The sequence below is a fragment of the Hyperolius riggenbachi genome, chromosome 2, assembly GCF_040937935.1.
Source record: "Hyperolius riggenbachi isolate aHypRig1 chromosome 2, aHypRig1.pri, whole genome shotgun sequence".
Taxonomy (NCBI): Eukaryota; Metazoa; Chordata; class Amphibia; order Anura; family Hyperoliidae; genus Hyperolius; species Hyperolius riggenbachi.
The window spans coordinates 9,339,189-9,359,381 of NC_090647.1; the positions used below are offsets into that span (position 1 = coordinate 9,339,189).

The window sequence follows — 20,193 nt, forward strand, 5'->3', positions numbered from 1 at the left end:
TTCTGTAGGTGGGCCCAGTAGGACAGCCCTCTCTTCTGTAGGTGGGCCCAGTAGGACAGCCCTCTCTTCTGTAGGTGGGCCCAGTAGGACAGCCCTCTCTTCTGTAGGTGGGCCCAATAGGACAGCCCTCTCTTCTGTCGGTGGGCCCAATAGGACAGCCCTCTCTTCTGTAGGTGGGCCCAGTAGGACAGCCCTCTCTTCTGTATCGTTGCAGTGGGGGAGTCAGGGCTGCTGCTCTGTAGGTGGGCCCAGTAGGACAGCCCTCTCTTCTGTAGGTGGGCCCAGTAGGACAGCCCTCTCTTCTGTAGGTGGGCCCAGTAGGACAGCCCTCTCTTCTGTCGGTGGGCCCAATAGGACAGCCCTCTCTTCTGTAGGTGGGCCCAGTAGGACAGCCCTCTCTTCTGTAGGTGGGCCCAGTAGGACAGCCCTCTCTTCTGTAGGTGGGCCCAGTAGGACAGCCCTCTCTTCTGTAGGTGGGCCCAGTAGGACAGCCCTCTTTTCTGTAGGTGGGCCCAGTAGGACAGCCCTCTCTTCTGTAGGTGGGCCCAGTAGGACAGCCCTCTTTTCTGTAGGTGGGCCCAGTAGGACAGCCCTCTCCTCTGTAGGTGGGCCCAGTAGGACAGCCCTCTCTTCTGTAGGTGGGCCCAGTAGGACAGCCCTCTCCTCTGTAGGTGGGCCCAGTAGGACAGCCCTCTCTTCTGTAGGTGGGCCCAGTAGGACAGCCCTCTCTTCTGTAGGTGGGCCCAGTAGGACAGCCCTCTCTTCTGTAGGTGGGCCCAGTAGGACAGCCCTCTCTTCTGTAGGTGGGCCCAGTAGGACAGCACTCTCCTCTGTATCTCAAGCAGTAGTGGGATTCTTCCCAGCTCAGCTTGGCAGGGAATGTGTCTGAGGTGCTCTCTGGCCCATATGCAGTTGAGTTTTTCTCCAGAGTTTTCTCCTCAGAGATTTGTTTCTTTTCCCTGGCGGTAATCCCGAGCTGAGCTCGGGCTGAGTTTTACATGCTCAGAGAGGTAAGTCCGAGGTCAGCTCGGACTGGCCCAAAACCGCTGTGTGCTGCCTTTTCCTGGGTCCCGTGCTGAATCGGCACTGCTAGTGGGACCCAGGCTTCTCCCCCGGCTGCCGGGATCCCCTTACCTACATTCTTCTTCCTGGGATCCCCGGCGGCCAATCAGGATGGCCGAGCGGCAGTTAGCAGCTGTGCGGCGTGACGTCATCGGAGGGTGGGTAAAAAATGAAAGTGGACCCAAACTTCTGCACAGGGCACAAGGGAAAGAGAGAACTGTGCCCTATCTGATCCCCACCTGGAACCAAATCCCAAATGTGTGTATACATATATATATGTACTGTGTACAGGCCTAAAATTGAAAAAAATGTACCGCTTTTGACTCCAGACAGAAATGCACCGCCAGGGAGGTTAAAGAGAACCTGAGATGGGGATATTGGGGGAGATGGGACACAGAGCCATGTTCTCTGCCTAATGACCCGCCTCTGTGTCCCCCAACCTCCCGCTCTCTGTCCCCCCTTCGCCGCACTATAGACCCCCGAGTTTAGCGACAAGATTTGTCGCTAACTGGAGGTAAACAGAGGGGAGAGGGATTCCCTGTTTAAAACGCCCACCAGGGGCAGTCCTACAGGGTTTCCTGAGCTGTCATTGGGCAGCTCTCTCCCCTGGCCGCGCCTCCTGCTGCTCTCCCGCCTCCCTGCACGCTATGAGAGACAACGCTGTCTCTCAGTGCAGCGTCGGGACTTGGGGGTCACACAAGTGAAAGTGCGCCACTGTGGCCCACAGGAGCGGTGGGGAGTAGCGTTTTTTTTGCAGAAACCTGATCCGCTCAGCCCTGCGAATCAGGTAGCCTACTTTTTTTTGTGTTTTATGAGCCCACCTCGGGCTCTCTTTAAAGGATACCAGAAGTGACATGTGACATGATGAGATAGACATGTGTATGTACAGTGCCTAGCACACAAATAACGATGCTGTGTTCTTTTTTCTTTCTCTGTCTGAAAGAGTAAAATATCAGGTATGTAAGTGGCTGACTCAGACAGGAAGTGACTACAGTGTGACCCTCACTGATAAGAAATTCTCCTTTTTATCTCTTTCTTGCTCTCAGAATGCATTTTCTGCTAGGAAAGTGTTTTATAGTTGGAATTTCTTATCAGTGAGGGTCACACTGTAGTCATTTCCTGTCAGGACTGAGTCAGCCACTTACATACCTGATATTTAACTCTTTCAGACAGAGAAAGAAAAAAAGGAACACAGCATAGTTATTTGTGTGCTAGGCACTGTACATACACATGTCTATCTCATCATGTCACATGCCACTTCGGGTATTCTTTAAGTAACTTTTCAGCACTTTGGAATTAAACAAGTTTTAAAAAGTAGGTGAAAAAGTAGTATCAAAATTTTGAGTATTTTCTTACTTGCTGGTCGCCTAAAAGGCATTTTATTGCTAAGGTGTAAAAATATCACCTAGGAGAAAAGGTGAATTGCATACAGGCCAGTACTGTCTCTCCCTCCCTCTCTCTCTCTCTCTCCCCCCCCCCCCCCTCGGGCTCTCTCCCTCTGTAACTCTCTCTCTCTCTCTCCCTCTCTCCCTGTCTCGCTCTCTCCCCCCCTTGGGCGCTCTCCCTCTGTCACTCTCTTTCCCTCTCTCTCTTTCTCCCCCCCCCCCCTCTCTCTCTCTCCCTATCTCTCTCTCTCTTTCTCTGTTTCTCTCTTTCTTTCTTTTTCTCTCTCTCTCTCTCTCTCCCCCCCCCCCCCCCCCCTCGGGCTCTCTCCCTCTGTAACTCTCTCTCTCTCTCTCCCTCTCTCCCTGTCTCGCTCTCTCCCCCCCTTGGGCGCTCTCCCTCTGTCACTCTCTTTCCCTCTCTCTCTTTCTCCCCCCCCCCCCTCTCTCTCTCCCTATCTCTCTCTCTCTTTCTCTGTTTCTCTCTTTCTTTCTTTTTTTCTCTCTCTCTCTCTCTCTCTCCATCTCTCCCCCCCCCCCCCTCGGGCTCTCTCCCTCTGTAACTCTCTCTCCCTCTCTCTCTCCCCCCCCCCCCTCTCTCTCTCTCCCCCCCCTCTCTGTCTATCTCCCTCCCTCTCTCTCACTATCTCTCTCCCCCCTTGGGCTCTCTCCCTCTGTCACTCTCTTTCCCTCTCTCTCTTTCTCCCCCCCCCCCTCTCTCTCTCCCTATCTCTCTCTCTCTTTCTCTGTTTCTCTCTTTCTTTCTTTTTTTCTCTCTCTCTCTCTCTCTCTCCATCTCTCCCCCCCCCCCCCCCTCGGGCTCTCTCCCTCTGTAACTCTCTCTCCCTCTCTCTCTCTCCCCCCCCCTCTCTCTCTCTCCCCCCCCCTCTCTGTCTATCTCCCTCCCTCTCTCTCACTATCTCTCTCTCTCTCCGTCTCTCCCCCCCCCCCTCCCCTCAGGCTCTCTCCCTCTGAAACTCTCTCTCTCTCTATGTTTCTCTCTCTCTCTGTTTATCTCTCCCCCCCCCCCCCCCTCAGGCTCTCTCCCTCTGTCACTCTTTCTCTCTCTCCATCTCTCTCTCTCTCTCTCTCTCTGTATCTCTCTCTCTGTATCTCTCTCTCTCCCCCCCCCCCCCTCTCTCTCTCCCTCTCTCTCTGCCTCTCTCTCTACCTCTCCCCCCCCCCGTCTCTCTCTCCCCACCCCCCTCTCTCTGTCTCTCTCTCTCTCTGTATATCTCTCTCTCTGTCTCTCTTTCTCTCCCTCTCTCCTCTCTCCATCTCTCCTCTCTCCATCTCTCCTCTCTCATCCTCTGTCACTCTCTCTCCCCCCTGTCTCCCCCCCCCCTCCCTCACCTGCTGTTTGTCTCTCCCACACCTTTGTGTGCGTCCGTCCAGCTCGGCACCTGTCAGCAGCCCCTCCCCCCCCATCTGGCTGGAATGACATCCTGATGGTAGCTGAAGCCGGAGACAGTTGTTGTTAGTAACCGGCGCTGTACACACAGGAGGAGGCTGACATGCCCTGTGCTGGCTGCTCAGGTGAGTGTGGGGGGCTCTGTGCTGGCTGCTCAGGTGAGTGCGGGGGGGGCCCTGTGCTGGCTGCTCAGGTGAGTGCGGGGGCCCTGTGCTGGCTGCTCAGGTGAGTGCGGGGGCCCTGTGCTGGCTGCTCAGGTGAGTGGGGGGGGGGGCTGTGCTGACTGCTCAGGTGAGTGCGGGGGGCCCTGTGCTGGCTACTCAGGTGAGTGCAGGGGGCCCTGTGCTGGCTGCTCAGGTGAGTGCAGGGGGCCCCTGTGCTGGCTGCTCAGGTGAGTGCGGGGGGCCCTGTGCTGGCTGCTCAGGTGAGTGTGGGGGACCCTGTGCTGGCTGCGCTGTCTGGGGGGCCCTGTGCTTGATGCTCAGGTGAGTGCGGGGGGGCCCTGTGCTGGCCGCGCTGTCTGGGGGGGCCCTGCGCTGGCTGCTCAGGTGAGTGTGGGGGGCCCCTGTGCTGGCTGCTCAGGTGAGTGCGGGGGGCCCTGTGCTGGATGCTCAGGTGAGTGTGGGGGGGCCCTGTGCTTGCTGCGCTGTCTGGGGGGCCCTGTGCTGGCTGCTCAGGTGAGTGTGGGGGACCCTGTGCTGGCTGCGCTGTCTGGGGGGGCCCTGTGCAGACTGCGCTGTCTGGGGGGACCCTGTGCTGGCTGCTCAGGTGAGTGCGGGGGGCCCTGTGCTGGCTGCGCTGTCTGGGGGGCCCTGTGCTGGCTGCTCAGGTGAGTGCGGGGGGGCCCTGTGCTGGCTGCTCAGGTGAGTGCGGGGAGCCCTGTGCTGGCTGCGCGGTCTGGGGGGGCCCTGTGCTGGATGCTCAGGTGACTGCGGGGGGCCCTGTGCTGGCTGCGCTGTCTGGGGGTCCCTGTGCTGGCTGCTCAGGTGAGTGCGGGGGGCCCTGTGCTGGCTGCTCAGGTGAGTGTGGGGGACCCTGTGTTGGCTGCGCTGTCTGGGGGGGGGTGGCTGTGCTTGCTGCTCAGGTGAGTGCGGGGGGCACTGTGCTGGCTGCGCTGTCTGGGGGGCCCTGTGCTGGATGCCCCAGGTGAGTGCGTGGGGCCCTGTGCTGGCTGCGCTGTCTGGGGGGCCCTGTGCTGGCTGCTCAGGTGAGTGCGGGGGGGCCCTGTGCTGGATGCTCAGGTGAGTGTGGGGGACCCTGTGCTGGCTGCGCTGGCTGGGGGGCCCTGTGCTGGATGCTCAGGTGAGTGCGGGGGGCCCTGTGCTGGCTGCGCTGTCTGGGGGGCCCTGTGCTGGCTGCTCAGGTGAGTGCGGGGGGCCCTGTGCTGGCTGCTCAGGTGAGTGTGAGGGACCCTGTGCTGGCTGCATTGTCTGGGGGGGCCTGTGCTGGCTGCTCAGGTGAGTGCGGGGGGCCCTGTGCTGGCTGCGCTGTCTGGGGGGCCCCTGTGCTGGCTGCTCAGGTGAGTGAGGGGGGACCCTGTGCTGGCTGCACTGTCTGGGGGGGGGGGGGGGCTGTGCTGGCTGCTCAGGTGAGTGTGGGGGACCCTGTGCTGGTTGGGCTGTCTGGGGGGCCCTGTGCTGGATGCTCAGGTGAGTGGGGGGGGGGGGGCCCCTGTGCTGGCTGCGCTGTCTGGGGGGCCCTGCGCTGGCTGCTCAGGTGAGTGTGGGGGGGGCCCCTGTGCTGGCTGCTCAGGTGAGTGTGGGGGACCCTGTGCTGGCTGCTAAGGTGAGTGCGGGGGGCCCTGTGCTGGCTGCACTGTCTGGGGGGCCCTGTGCTGGATGCTCAGGTGAGTGCGTGGGGCCCTGTGCTGGCTGCGCTGTCTTGGCAGGACATGGGGAGTCACCCCCCCCCCCCCCTCCCCGCCAGAGACTTTTTCTCCTTCCTGCCTGTCCACACTGCTGATTGTCAGCTCTTTGGCCCAGGATCCCCAGCACAGAGCAGTGTATAGAGAATTGTGGCCATCTGGTTCTTGTAAGATCCAACAACGATTGCATAGACACAACTTTTGAGGCAATTATTGTTGATAAGCGACTGAAAATAGCATGTGGTGTTGGTCCGACAGGCTGGAGAGGGGTGTTTCCAATCGTATCTCAGCGTATTATCGTGTGATGATTGCATGTGTGTGGCGTGCTGTGACAACAGATATCTGCTAGATGGTTACACACCAACAGATTTAAGAACGTTTACCAGACTGCTTTGTCTCTAATCAGAAAAGTTGTGATTGAATGTTTGGGGATGTTCCATTTGTCCTACTCGATTTTTGGATTATTTTGGCTGTTAAAGTGGAGCTGAACTCTCGCACAGGACAGAAGGAAAACAGAGAAATGCACCCTGTATGTATTTAGAGAGTTTAGCCTGTCTAATTCCCCCTCATCTGTGTAATTTGATCCCTCAACTGTGTCACCTGACTGCCACAGCAGATAAGCTCATTTGAAAGCACAGGATGTTAACCCTATGTCTGCTTCCATGAAAGTAGGAAGTAGACACACTACAGATTTATTGCAGGATTTGTATCAGCTGTAACAAATGTTTTACTTTAAATGTTAATATGCTGTTGCTTATCTTTTGGAGCTGAGAAGCAGTTCTGAGTTCAGGTCCGCTTTAAGAAGCCTTAAAACTGGCCACACATCTTACAATCTGATTGTACAATCTGTAAGTAATCTTACTCCACCACTGTGTGATAAGAGGATCAGCAGACGGGAATAGTCTGAATAGACGATTTAGGTAATAGCACACAGATGCAGCAAGATTGCTTTACAACCGTCCCATTCAATTGTTTTATCATATCGGGATGATGTTCCATTCTGCTCGATCAATGGAAATTGGCCGATATCTAATTAAACCGATTTACTTGACTGGGCAGGATGGAAAATATCAATCGATTGTAAAGGAATCGGCTGCTGGTCACATGATTTTCATCGACACAGAAAGGATGTTTGGTGTCAGAGCTGGAGGCACAACATCGTACAGATCGATTAGTGAAGGACAGTATCCGGGATCTCACAGTGTGTGGGCTTCTAGTCAATCCACCACACTTGTTGCTCTCCCGATATAGTTGATCGCTTAATCGCTCGGTTGAAATGGAGTAATGTCTGGTCAGCTTTACTGCTTTTACAGCAGATTTTCTGTAGGTTGCAGCATTTTAGGAATTGATATTTAAAAAGATTGGATGTGAATCTGTGTGTGTGGGCAGCTTCAAACATACATCGGTGGTTGTATGTGGTGGTTTCCGGGATTTGTTGCCGGGAAAACAGGTGCCAAAGTTCTCTGCGTGGGGACGCCGAGGTCCGATCACTGCAGTGTGTGTTCAACGCCACGTTTACCGAGTCATCACCGGCAACATAGAGGGGGAAACGCCTTCTAAACAGTAGCGGCAGTAGTGGCTTTCCATTGGGCTCCAGCGGAAATAGCTGAGCCAGATCGGGTCCTGATCAGCAGGACAGCCAGGCAACTGGTATTGTTTAACAGGAACTGATGGCGTTACACCTGTACAACCCCCCCTCCCTCCTTTCCATGTCTGATTTCTGCAATCTGAGCTCCCAGGCCCAGTGACTGCGTCTGATTTTGGAAAGGACACCTTGGCCTGATTCACAAAGCGGTGATAACTCCGTTATCACGCCTAAAAGACTTTAGGCGTGATAACCTTTGCACCGCTGAGTTAGCACCGCTTTGTGCTCTTTATCGCGCGTAAAGTCCCGCGCGTGAAATTTTGCGCGCGCAATCGCGCAACTCCGCGCGCAGCGCCCATAGGGTTTAATGGACGCATCGCGCGCACTGCACCGTGCGTTGCGCAATTGCGCGCGCAAAAGTTTGCGCGTGGAAAATTCGTGCGAGTTTTTTCTTATCATGCCTAAACTGAGTTTAGGCGTGATAAAGGGCTTTTCACTGGCATGCAAACACTTTGCACCGCTTTGTGAATCAGGCCCATGGAATGATAGCCAGTGTTTCAATGGATATTTTCCAGCACAGCCGATCTGCTGTGAGAGATTGATTTCGAGCTGAAAGGAAATGCTTCTCCTCTCGTCCCTCGCTGTCTCCCCGGTGGCTCCGGTCCCCCACGATTTGGCAGAGTCACGCTCCTGTGGCTAGGAACATTCTGCGCTTCGCATCCTCGTCTGCTTTATAATCTCGCGATACTGTTATCATAAGGCAAAGAGGAGAATACAGAAACAATAATAGAACAAAACACGTGCAAAACAAGCTGAGAGATGGATGCAAGCTGTAGGGAGGGACGCAGCCGCTGAGCGTCTCGCAGGACGCACGTCCGCACTCTGAGTGATGCGAATTCAGATTCCGCAGCATTGAAATCTCTACATTTCTAACCGGAAATCCAACTTACAGCAACTCGGTAATGTTACCCCAATCAAAGAATGCAGAATTTCTGCAAACATCGGATTATCGCGGTCATTTGTGACTAATCACGAGACTCTAAAGGTGGCCACTAACGATCCAATTTCTAGTAAAAAATCATTCGAGCAATCAGATAATTCTGATTGGAAGAAAAATCGTTCACTACACCATCAACAAATCAATCTTTGCTTCCTATCAAAACGTACAAAAAAAATCCAAATTTTGATTAGACGAAAATCCAGTCGGACGACTATTTTTATAATCGTTCATAATCGATTGTGCCCATCAACAGAGATTTACAACCAATCCGATCAGACTATCTGATTGCTGTATTGATTTTTCGCTAGAAATTGGACTGTTATGGCCCATACTCACGGGCAACTTTTTGGCCTGTCGCTAGCACACGTGAGCGTGTGCGCGACAGGCCAGCGACAGCTCCTCGCCAGGTCCCTCCGCGTACACATGCGGAAGAGGGACCAGCGGTGCGACGGAAGCTGTCGCCGACGTTCCTCCTCCCCCCGCCGGAAGCTCTGTATCATTTATATATGTTGCTGTCGCTAGTCCGCGTACTCACGCGGACTAGCGACAGTTGCGGCGGCAACTGTCGCCAGGCGATTGAGCGGTTCAATCGCCTGGCGACATCGGCGACGAGCGACAGTTCGAGGTGTGCGCCCGTGCGACGGCCCATACTCACGGGCTACAATTGTCGCCGCAACACACGGCGCGCACGTGTTGCGGCGACAGGTCTCCCGTGAGTATGGGCCATTAGTGGCCACCTTAATATTCTTAAGTCTTGTGATTGGCTTAAAATATCTGTGGTATTACAATTGCCGTGGTAAAATTCTGCAGTCTCTGATTGGTCCAATACTTCTGAGTTGACCTGGAAGTATTTAGCCAATCAGAGAAAGCAAAAAACTGACAAAACAAGACTCCTCATAAAACGGTGCATCCCATCATCCCCAGCAAGCCACGCCCGCAGCCATGTGCCTGTTACAGCTGGAGGGATTCGGGCGCGAGCTGCGGTAAAATACAGCATTCCCCTGAATTGCGCTGGCATCTGATTGGGAAGGCGGGGCTATTAATAGAACAGGTTGTGATTACGGCGGATCAGGCCCTGAGAAAGTGGTCACACTCGTGTCTGCAGGAACCACAGGCGATTCCATGCAAACGCTTTTCCCTCGTGATATTTGCGTTTGTGATTGAACGCAGTGTTCTCTTGTATTAGCCAGTGAATCTCTAGGAGACATCGCCTGTGTTGTGCAGAAACATACAGTGGCTTGCAAAAGTATTCGGCCCCCTTGAAGTTTTCCACATTTTGTCACATTACTGCCACATACATGAATCAATTTTATTGGAATTCCACGTGAAAGACCAACACAAAGTGGTGTACACATGAGAAGTGGAACGAAAATCATACATCATTCCAAACATTTTTTACAAATAAATAACTGCAAAGTGGGGTGTGCGTAATTATTTAGCCCCCTGAGTCAATACTTTGTAGAACCACCTTTTGCTGCAATTACAGCTGCCAGTCTTTTAGGGTATGTCTCTACCAGCTTTGCACATCTAGCGACTGAAATCCTTGCCCATTCTTCTTTGCAAAACAGCTCCAGCTCAGTCAGATTAGATGGACAGCGTTTGTGAACAGCAGTTTTCAGATCTTGCCACAGATTCTCGATTGGATTTACATCTGGACTTTGGCTGGGCCATTCAAACACATGGATATGTTTTGTTTTAAACCATTCCATTGTTGCCCTGGCTTTATGTTTAGGGTCATTGTCCTGCTGGAAGGTGAACCTCCGCCCCAGTCTCAAGTCTTTTGCAGACTCCAAGAGGTTGTCTTCCAAGTTTGCCCTGTATTTGGCTCCATCCATCTTCTCATCAACTCTGACCAGCTTCCCTGTCCCTGCTGAAGAGATGCACCCCCCGAGCATGATGCTGCCACCACCATATTTGACAGTGGGGATGGTGTGTTCAGAGTGATGTGCAGTGTTAGTTTTACGCCACACATAGCGCTTTGCATTTTGGCCAAAAAGTTCCATTTTGGTCTCATCTGACCAGAGCACCTTCTTCCACATGGTTGCTGTGTCCCCCACATGGCTTGTGGCAAACTGCAAACGGGACTTCTTATGCTTTTCTATTAGCAATGGCTTTCTTCTCGCCACTCTTCATTAAAAGGCCAACTTTGTACAGTGCATGACTAATAGTTGTCCTATAGACAGAGTCTCCCACCTGAGCTGTAGATCTCTGCAGCTCATCCAGAGTCACCATGGGCCTCTTGACTGCATTTCTGAGCAGCGCTCTCCTTGTTTGGCCTGTGAGTTTAGGTGGATGGCCTTGTCTTGGTAGGTTTACAGTTGTGCCATACTCCTTCCATTTCTGAATGATCGCTTGAACAGTGCTCTGTGGGATGTCCAAGGCTTTGCAAATCATTTTGTAGCCTAAGCTTGCTGTAAATTTCTCAATAACTTTATCCCTGACCTGTCTGGTGTGTTCTTTGGACTTCATGGTGTTGTTGCTCCCAATATTCTCTTAGACAACCTCTGAGGCCCTCACAGAGCAGCTGTATTTGTACTGACATTAGATTACACACAGGTACACTCTATTTAGTCATTAGCACTCATCAGGCAAAGTCTATAGGCAACTGACTGTACTCAGACCAAAGGGGGCTGAATAATTACGCACACTCCACTTTGCAGTTATTTGTAAAAAATGATTGGAATCATGTATGATTTTCGTTCCACTTCTCACATGTACACCACTTTGTGTTGGTCTTTCATGTGGAATTCCAATAAAATTGATGCATGTTTGTGGCAGTAATGTGACTAAATGTGGAAAACGTCAAGGGGGCCGAATACTTTTGCAAGCCACTGTAGTGCAGCTGGTAACTTCTCTTTAATAAAGTGCTATACAGACTGGTGTGTACACAGACGGTGCCAGAAAACACAGCAGCCTGCTAGGAAAGCATTACTTCCATCATCACCTGCGATTTCCCCAAATGTGATCGCTGCCTGATGCTGGGAACACACAATACGTTTTTTACACTCGATTCCCTGCTCAATTCTCTTATCTTCCTCTCGTTTTTCTTATCTTTTTTCCATTCACTTGTTTGAGAAATCGAGCGGTAAAACGATGGAGAGGAATATCAGACATGACGGAATTTATCAATCAAATGCATCAATCTAATGAAAAAACATAACGTGTGTCCCCAGCATTAGCTACAAAATGACACGGCCACCCTTCCATCCAAGCATGCCACACATCCACGGGCCAGATCAATTACAAGGCAATTCTAGGCAGTTGCCTAGGGCCTAGAGAAAGTCTAGGGGCCTGGTGGATGCCCACCAAATCTTACTATATATTTTGGGGAAAGCAGGATGTTTTGAATCAGGAAGCTGGGATTGGGAGGAATGGATCAGGACATTAGAGTGTTAGCTCCTCTGGTGCTGGGAGGAATGGGTCAGGTCATTAGAGTGTCAGCTTCTCTGGTGCTGGGAGAAATGGGTCAGGTCATTAGAGTGTCAGCTCCTGTGGTGCTGGGATTGATGGGAATGGATAAGGGTCAGGTCATTAGAGTGTCAGCTCCTGTGGTGCTGGGATTGATGGGAATGGATAAGGGTCAGGTCATTAGAGTGTCAGCTCCTGTGGTGCTGGGATTGATGGGAATGGATAAGGGTCAGCACATTAGAGTGTCAGCTCCTGTGATGCTGGGATTGGGAGGAGTAGGTCAGGACATGAGAGTGAAAGCTCCTGTGGTTCTGGGATTGATGGAAATGGATCAGGACATTAGAGTGTCAGCTCCTCTGGTGCTGGGAAGAGTAGGTCAGGACATTAGAGTGTCAGCTCCTGTGGTGCTGTGATTGGGAGGAGTAGGTCAGGACATTAGAGTGTCAGCTCCTGTGGTGCTGGGATTGATGGGAATGGATCAGGACATGAGAGTGAAAGCTCCTGTGGTTCTGGGATTGATGGAAATGGATCAGGACATTAGAGTGTCAGCTCTTGTGGTGCTGGGATTGGGAGGAGTAGGTCAGGACATTAGAGTGTCATCTCCTGTGGTTCTGGGTTTGATGGAAATGGATCAGGACATTAGAGTGGCAGCTCCTGTGGTTCTGGGATTGATGGAAATGGATCAGGACATTAGAGTGTCAGCTCTTGTGGTGCTGGGGGTAAATGGTATAAGCCAGGCCTCTGGTAGTGATAGGATATAGTCTCGGCATGCTGCTGGCTCTCAGAAGCTGCTGTTTCCTCTCATCCTCTATAATAATAGGCAACTGTCCGTGCGTAGCAGGGACAGTTGTCTCAGTGTAGCTGGGTCAGTGCTTTTTGCTACTGCGCATGTGCACAGCACGGACCCAGCCTCACACAGGGAGGACGAGAGGAACACAGCCAGGCGGGCGGCTGGGTGTTCGGCGTGCGGCGGGTGCGGGCGTGTGCATGGGCGTGGCAGGCGTGCGGAGACAGACCTAGCCCGTTTTTAAACGGGCTAAGGTCACTAGTGTATAATAATAAGATGAGGTCATTAGAGTGTCAGCTCCTGTGGTGCTGGATTGGATGAAGACATTAGAGTGTCAGCTCCTGTGGTGCTGGATTGGATGAGGACATTAGAGTGTCAGCTCCTGTGGTGCTGGGATCGGGTGGGTGGTATAAGCCAGGCCTCTGGTAGTAGTGATATGGTCTTGGCATGCTGCTGCCTCTCGGAAGCTGCTGTTGCCTCTCCTGTATAATAATAAGATGAGGACATTAGAGTGTCAGCTCCTGTGGTTCTAGGATCAGGTGGATGGTATACGCCAGGCCTCTGGTAGTGATATGGTATCGCCATGCCGCTGGCTCTCCTGTATAATTGATGTGTCTCTGCGATCCATTACAGCTCAGATATTCCAGCCGGCCTCATTGTTCAGCGGAGGGTTATTTTAGTCACCGAGCGCTCAGCACAGAGGCGGCCGTTACATACACATGATAGTCTGAGGGGATCTGTGATTTGTACAGTTGATGTTATTATATGTGATAATCAGCGGAGTCATGTTATTTAGGTTATAGATGATGGGGGTTGGAGTACCTGTCATTCTTCCGGGGGGGAGTGAAACACAAAGGGGAGACCCGGGACCCCCTTATAGTGCAGGGCAGTGTCGGACTGGGAGGTGGAAAAACTGAGGAAATCCACCTGCTGGCCAAGCAGCAGTAACCCTGTGTTATCACTCCCAATAGAAACCTGCAGCAAGTCCTCACTGTGAGGAAATCCACCGGCTGGCCAAGCAGCAGTAACCCTGTGTTATCCCTCCCAATAGAAACCTGCAGCAAGTCCTCACTGTGAGGAAATCTACCGGCAGGCCAAGCAGCAGTAACCCTGTGTTATCCCTCCCAATAGAAACCTGCAGCAAGTCCTCACTGTGAGGAAATCTACCGGCAGGCCAAGCAGCAGTAACCCTGTGTTATCCCTCCCAATAGAAACCTGCAGCAAGTCCTCACTGTGAGGAAATCCACCGGCAGGCCAAGCAGCAGTAACCCTGTGTTATCACTCCCAATAGAGACCTGCAGCAAGTCCTCACTGTGAGGAAATCCACCTGCTGGCCAAGCAGCAGTAACCCTGTGTTATCACTCCCAATAGAAACCTGCAGCAAGTCTTCACTGTGAGGACATCCTCCTGCTGGCCAAGCAGCAGTAACCCTGTGTTATCACTCCCAATAGAAACCTGCAGGAAGTCTTCACTGTGAGCAGCAACTCCTGATTACTGCTGCTTGGCCAGCAAGTGGATTTCCTCAGCTTTTCCAGCTCCCAGTCTCACACAGGTGCAGGATGTAAAGTAATGCAGAAAGGAACACAAACAGGGAACTCACAGGACTGGATGCAGAATGGCGACCACAGATTTCAGCTCATAGCTGGTGGCACCGACCACCAATAGAGTATACATCCCAACTTTTTGAGATGAGAAAGAGGGATACTTAAGCCACACCCCTGACACACCCCTAGTCATGCATACCATAAAGATTTGATAAGAAAAATAAGTTGTTTTATAATTCAAACCACACTGGTCCTTTCTATCCTGGTCCATTTTCCTTCATATTAACATTTTAAAATTAGTAATATATCAATTTAAAGGATGGGAATAAAGTTTAGAGTCAATCAAACACATTTTTAGAAGAGAAATATATATATTTATATAGAAAGAGGGCCAAAGTCCTGAAAGAGGGAGAGTTGTGAGCTTAGTGTGTGATCCCCAACATCCTGCTATGAATAATACTATATAGAAGGGCCCACACAGGACTTTTACAGGGATATGATGGCGGTATGTCTGCCCATCAGTGTTTCATAACAGTTAGTATCATATTGAACATGTCTCTAATAATATTTCACAAGTAAGAACAAATAATGGTTAGGCCGCACTATTTTATAACTTCACGGCCCCATTCCACGGGCACATTTGATGTGTGTGTACAGTGTGTGTGTACAGTGTGTGTGTGTATAGTGTGTGTTTGTGTGTGTACAGTGTGTGTGTGTACAGTGTGTACAGTGTGTGTGTGTGTGTGTGTGTGTGTGTGTGTGTGTGTGTGTGTGTACGTGTGTACGTGTGTGTGTGTGTGTGTGTGTGTGTACGTGTGTACGTGTGTGTGTGTGTGTGTGTGTGTACGTGTGTGTGTGTGTGTGTGTGTGTGTGTGTGTGTGTGTGTGTGTGTGTGTGTGTGTGTATAGTGTGTGTGTGTGTGTGCGCGCGCCATTGCAACAAGTCCTTCAGGTATCCAGGACCCAGATTGTGCACGGATTTGAATGTCAGTAAGCCAATCTTAAACAAAATTCTCCATTTCCTCGGGTACATTTTTCCTGTCCGTCTGCAGGCCCGATTGATTGTTTGGGAAATTAGATCATTAGTGGGCACCATAAAGGATTCGCGAGGTGGAAAAATCTATTCAAAACATTTACCTGTATGTATTAAGGATGTGGTGGGCTGTGTCCTCCATTTTAGTGTAGAATCCTCCGTAGCAGGCCCCGGCCGGCCAGGACCATTGCGCAGGATGTAGCATGCGCACATCAATACACAGGGGTAAATGTTATGAATCAATTTTTCTGCCTTGTGAATGCTTTAAGCTTCAAAGAAAATGTGCAATATACTGTATGCTTACCTGCAGAATAAAGACAGCCCACTTACAATAGATCCCAACAGGTTAGGAAACCGGACTTCCCTTGCCTGCCCCCCCCCCCCCCATAGGCATTGCGGTGGGGTATACTTCCCTTGTCCCCCCCCCCTCCTATGGGCTGTGTGCAGTAGTAGGTTTGGGAGAGGCGACCTTGCCATATAGGGTTAGGTGCATAGCCTAGATGCAAAGCCACATCCATAAAGTACAACAAAGTCCAAGGTTGGCTAGCACCTAGCACACCAAAAGCAATTCCAACAATTTGTATTGCTTCTTACATGTGTCAACACAACATATTCATATATCATGTTGTATTGACACATGTAAGAATGAATACAAATCCTTGGAATTGCTTTTGGTGTGCTAGCCAACCTTGGACTATCGGCAGTGTGGTGAGGTATTTGCAGATTTGGGCTGTTGCCAGTTAATACAACAAACTGAGTGACTTTTCTGTGTTTCTCTACAGCCTCTCAGCGCTCTGAGAAGACCTGGACTAGATGGTCTCCTTGCAGCAGATGAAGATGGCCGACTTCACAGCCCTGCTTGGGGACCTGGCCCAGACATGCCAGGAACTGGAGCAGATTAAAGCACAGCAGGCAAAAGACCATGAGAGAGTGTCCAAGTCATTTGAGAAGTGTCTTCTCTCTGTCCTGAGGCAGGAGCAGGCCATTCTCAACCGTGTGGAAGTGGAGCATGGAACTCTGAGAGATCAGCTGTCCTCCATCAAGCAATGTAACGAACTGGCTCTGCAAAATGGAGTGTGCGAGATCAACAGCATGGTGCAAGAGATCGTCACAATTTCCTCCCAACTCAAGCAAGCCCTGGGGACCTCCAAGGACAGCAAGCCGGTCATGAAGGAAATTCAGCAGAGGATATCAAACATATTTGCAAGAAAAAACAGCATCAACATCAGATTAAAAAAGGTCAATTTCCTTCCTCAGCCCCTTCCGTCCACCACACTTGGGGAGATACGATGTGAGGAGCAAGCTCTGGGGCTCTCCACCCCGTACCTTAACAGAAAAGTTCAGTCACCATCAGGACGCAGCTCAGCCAATCAACCAACTCTCTTGAGCGACGAAAAACCTCCATGGGATGTTGTGTCTTATAACCCTGATGACTTTGGCTTTGTCGGAGTGAAGATCTTGCTGGAAGATGACAGTGATGGGGATTCTGACTCCAGCACCCAACCATCATCTATGGAGCAAAGCCAGGAGAACACAGCTCATCCGAAACCGAAAGCTTCTCCAAGAGACCAAGCAGTAGCAGATGCCGACATTGCTGCCTTAAGTCCCCGAACAGCCACTGAGAAATGGATATGTGACATTAAGCAGAGTCCACCAAGGCAAGGTCAACAGCGTGGATCGCAACTTCTCAGTCGGGCTGAAGAAGGTAGACAATTAACCAGACACTGTCCACCAGTGAGTAAACCAATCTCAAAAGAATCACCATCAGTTACTCCAAATGTCAACCAACACGGAAGCAGTGTGACAGCGGGAAAGAAACATGAGATAAAAAGAGGAGGAACTGGTTTAAAAAAACAGTTTGGTGGCCTTCAGGGTAGACCACTGACAGGAGCTAAAGAAGCCAATCTTAAAGGTGACAATGGGAATACAAGAGATAATGAGCAGAGGGATATCGGCAACGAGCAAGTCCACAGTGCGACAACCGGCCAGCCTACCCTGTTTAGAGCGACTACTGCCTACATACAAGGAGGTGATTCCGAAAGTTCCGAGGAAATTATAGAGGAAATAGAAAAAGATACCAAGGGATATCCAAAGGCTTGTCGACAAGTGGCTCTCCGGGGCAGCCGTGAGCCTTCTGCTAAGAAACAGGTTGGCGGGGATCAAAGGACATTGTGGATGATGATGGAGTCAGACAGCCAGACGGATGGGACTGCCGAAGACCCGGAAACATCTTATTTAAACAAGCGAAATCTAGAAAGTGGCTTGATCCTATCAGCTAATAAGCTACAACATGGTGTTGACTATCTGCGCATGTCAGATGAAACCTCAGATAGTCCCAACAGTGATCTTCTTCAGGTCCCAAGAGCAGTTTCTCCCACTGAAAGCGTGAAGTCCTCCTACACCTTCATCATTGAGAATCCAAAGAACAAAGACATTTCCAGATCTGGAACTTTTAAGGTTTCCGCTTCAAAGATATCAGCTAATGAATCTGGTAAGGGGCACCCGGTAATCTCCGAGGCATCTGAAAACCCTGAGATAAAGCTGAAGCCCCAAACACAAATCTCTTCTAGTGGAAAGCACAGACTTGTGACGAGGATACGCAACCAACAGTCCCAGGCCTCTTCCTCTTGGAAGCCAGTACCAAGGTCATCTTCAATGCCTTACATTGAGAAGATATCAAGACCACGTACTGCACCTTCCAGACTAAATCGGCCATCCTCCGCTAAAGAAAGAAGGGATTCAGTTTCCAGCACATCCAGCTCTTGGTCAAACCCCAGAAGTGTTGCTGCTTCTGCCCCATCCGGGGCCCTTCGTGAAATCAGAGTTCGCGTTAAGTCTGCTCAGTACCACAGAAAGACTTTAAAACATACCCAACAAGTTCCACATCGAAAGTGTTTAAGTAAGAGTGAGTCCAACCTTCTGGACAGCCCTCGGGAGTGTGGTGACGGCACGACCAAGTTAGTTCGACAGTTTGGAAAGTTTGGCTCTGGAAGAGCTGAATTAAATCTGCCTCATGGAATTCACACCACGAACACGGGCTCCGTTTATATAGTTGACTATGGAAATCGAAGGCTCCAAGTGATGGACACAAAGGGTAAGCTACTGCAGCAATTTGCCCTGGAAGCTAAGAATTACTTTGATGTTGCCATCAACAACCGAGGGCTGGTGGCATTGACAAACTCAACGGACCGCTCCGTAGATGTTTATAGCAAGCATGGGCGCCTGCTGCAAATTATTTCTAGAAACTGGGGGGCACCACGTGGTATTACCGCCAACTACAGGGATGAGTTCATAGTGGCAGATATGAAACTAGGAACCGTCTCTGCCCTAATGCTGGATTCTTCCACCGGACGTCAAAAGGAAAGCACTATAGTACCTGGATTCAACAAGCCCTACCTTGTTTGCTCCAACAGTCAGGGTCTGATGGCCATTTCAGAGAGAGGATTAGATGGGGGCTGTTGTGTGAAGGTGCTCAAGGAAGACTGGCAGCTTCTAAAAGTCCTAGGCCTCAAACAGTCCCCCGGGCCCTCCCTCTTTAATCCATGGGGGGTTTGTCTTGACAGTGAAGGAGGGGTACTGGTGGCAGACTGGGGGCAGAAGCATTCCATTATCTTCTATCCAGCTAAGGGGCCAGCCAGAACTCTGGTCTCAGAAGGTCTCAGCAGTCCTCGGGGTCTGGCACTGTGGCAAGACTGCCTCCTCCTGGTGGCTGACAGCATGCACAACTGCATTAAAGTATTCCAGTATCAGGAAAGTGACTAGTGGTGTTCCTGACATACTTTACTATCGTTCAGTTAATTTATTTTATTTTTTTGCACGTCCTCATCCATAATCTAAATGTTTTTGTGATGCAAAAAATGTGTTGAGGTATTCTTGAAAAAAAATGATATATTTTGTGAAATAAATCTACCGGAATTATTACTTGCCTGGCTAGAAATGTGTATTATGCTGACTTCAGGTGGGGGTGGGGGGAGGTGGTGGTAAATCATGGGATGCCCCAGGGATACACAAATCATTGGATGCCCCAAGGATATTATAAAGTTGGAAAACCATTGCGCCTGCGCAGCTGTGTCCTCCCGTTGACATCTCCAGAAGTGTATTGCTCAGGCCCAGTACGGTCTGCGCCTGCGCAGTATGCTCCTGGTAACGTCAGCGGAAGCGAGGACATGGCCGTCCAGGCACAGTGGTTTTCCGACTTTAAGGTCGGAAATTGCAGAAGTGAACCAGAGGCGGGGCCGGAGCATCGGTGACTGGCTGCGTGAACACAAGACGTCTGCGGGGGACCAATAGAAGACCCAGGTAAGTTCAACTCTTTTTCCCCCTACAGTACTCCTTTAAAGGTTATTATGCAGTTATACTTTTATAGCATAGAGGAAGTTCTGAGTTAAGGTCCACTTTTAGGATTTATGGGTCCAGTGACTCATCACAGGACTGAATCATCTACAAAACATAGATGCAGTTTTCAGTGAGGGACATCTGAATGTAGTATTGTAGTACCGTACACATACCATCTCCCGCCCTCCTCTCTGACACTCACCCTCTTTCCTCACACATCACCTGGGGGAGGGGTGGGGGGGAATGTTGTGTATGGAGTGTAGTATTGTGGTACACATAGCATCTCTCACCCTTCTCTCTGACACTCGCCCTCTTTCCTCTCACATCACCTGGGGGAGGGGTGGGTGGGAATGTTGTGTATGGAGTGTAGTATTGTGGTACACATAGCATCTCTTGCCCTCCTCTCTGACACTCGCCCTCTTTCCTCACATATCACCTGGGGGAGGGGTGGGTGGGAATGTTGTGTATGTAGTATTGTGGTACACATAGCATCTCTCGCCCTCCTCTCTGACTCTCGCCCTCTCTCCTCACACATCACCTGGGGGAGGGGTGGGTGGGAATGTTGTGTATGTAGTATTGTGGTACACATAGCATCTCTCGCCCTCCTCTCTGACTCTCGCCCTCTCTCCTCACACATCACCTGGGGGAGGGGTGGGTGGGAATGTTGTGTATGTAGTATTGTGGTACACATAGCATCTCTCGCCCTCCTGTCTGACACTCGCCCTCTTTCCTCACACATCACCTGGGGGAGGGGTGGGTGGGAATGTTGTGTATGGAGTGTA

The 20,193-nt window shown here is 51.1% G+C and overlaps 1 protein-coding gene across 2 annotated transcripts in view; it reads left to right on the forward strand.

The window, feature by feature from the left end:
* LOC137545346 (uncharacterized) overlaps nucleotides 1-18,981 on the forward strand; it is a 34,149-nt gene extending 15,168 nt beyond the window's left edge. Inside the window, exons 1-2 of one of the 2 annotated variants that reach the window (XM_068266473.1) lie at nucleotides 3,899-3,980; nucleotides 15,859-18,981. In XM_068266473.1, the coding sequence (XP_068122574.1) occupies nucleotides 15,890-18,838 (2,949 nt within the window). In that variant the 5' untranslated portion in view covers nucleotides 3,899-3,980; nucleotides 15,859-15,889 and the 3' untranslated portion in view covers nucleotides 18,839-18,981. Of the gene's footprint in view, nucleotides 1-3,898; nucleotides 3,981-15,858 lie in introns of those variants that run through there. The other variant, XM_068266472.1, reaches the window with a different exon arrangement.
* The last annotated feature ends 1,212 nt before the right edge of the window (nucleotides 18,982-20,193 follow it).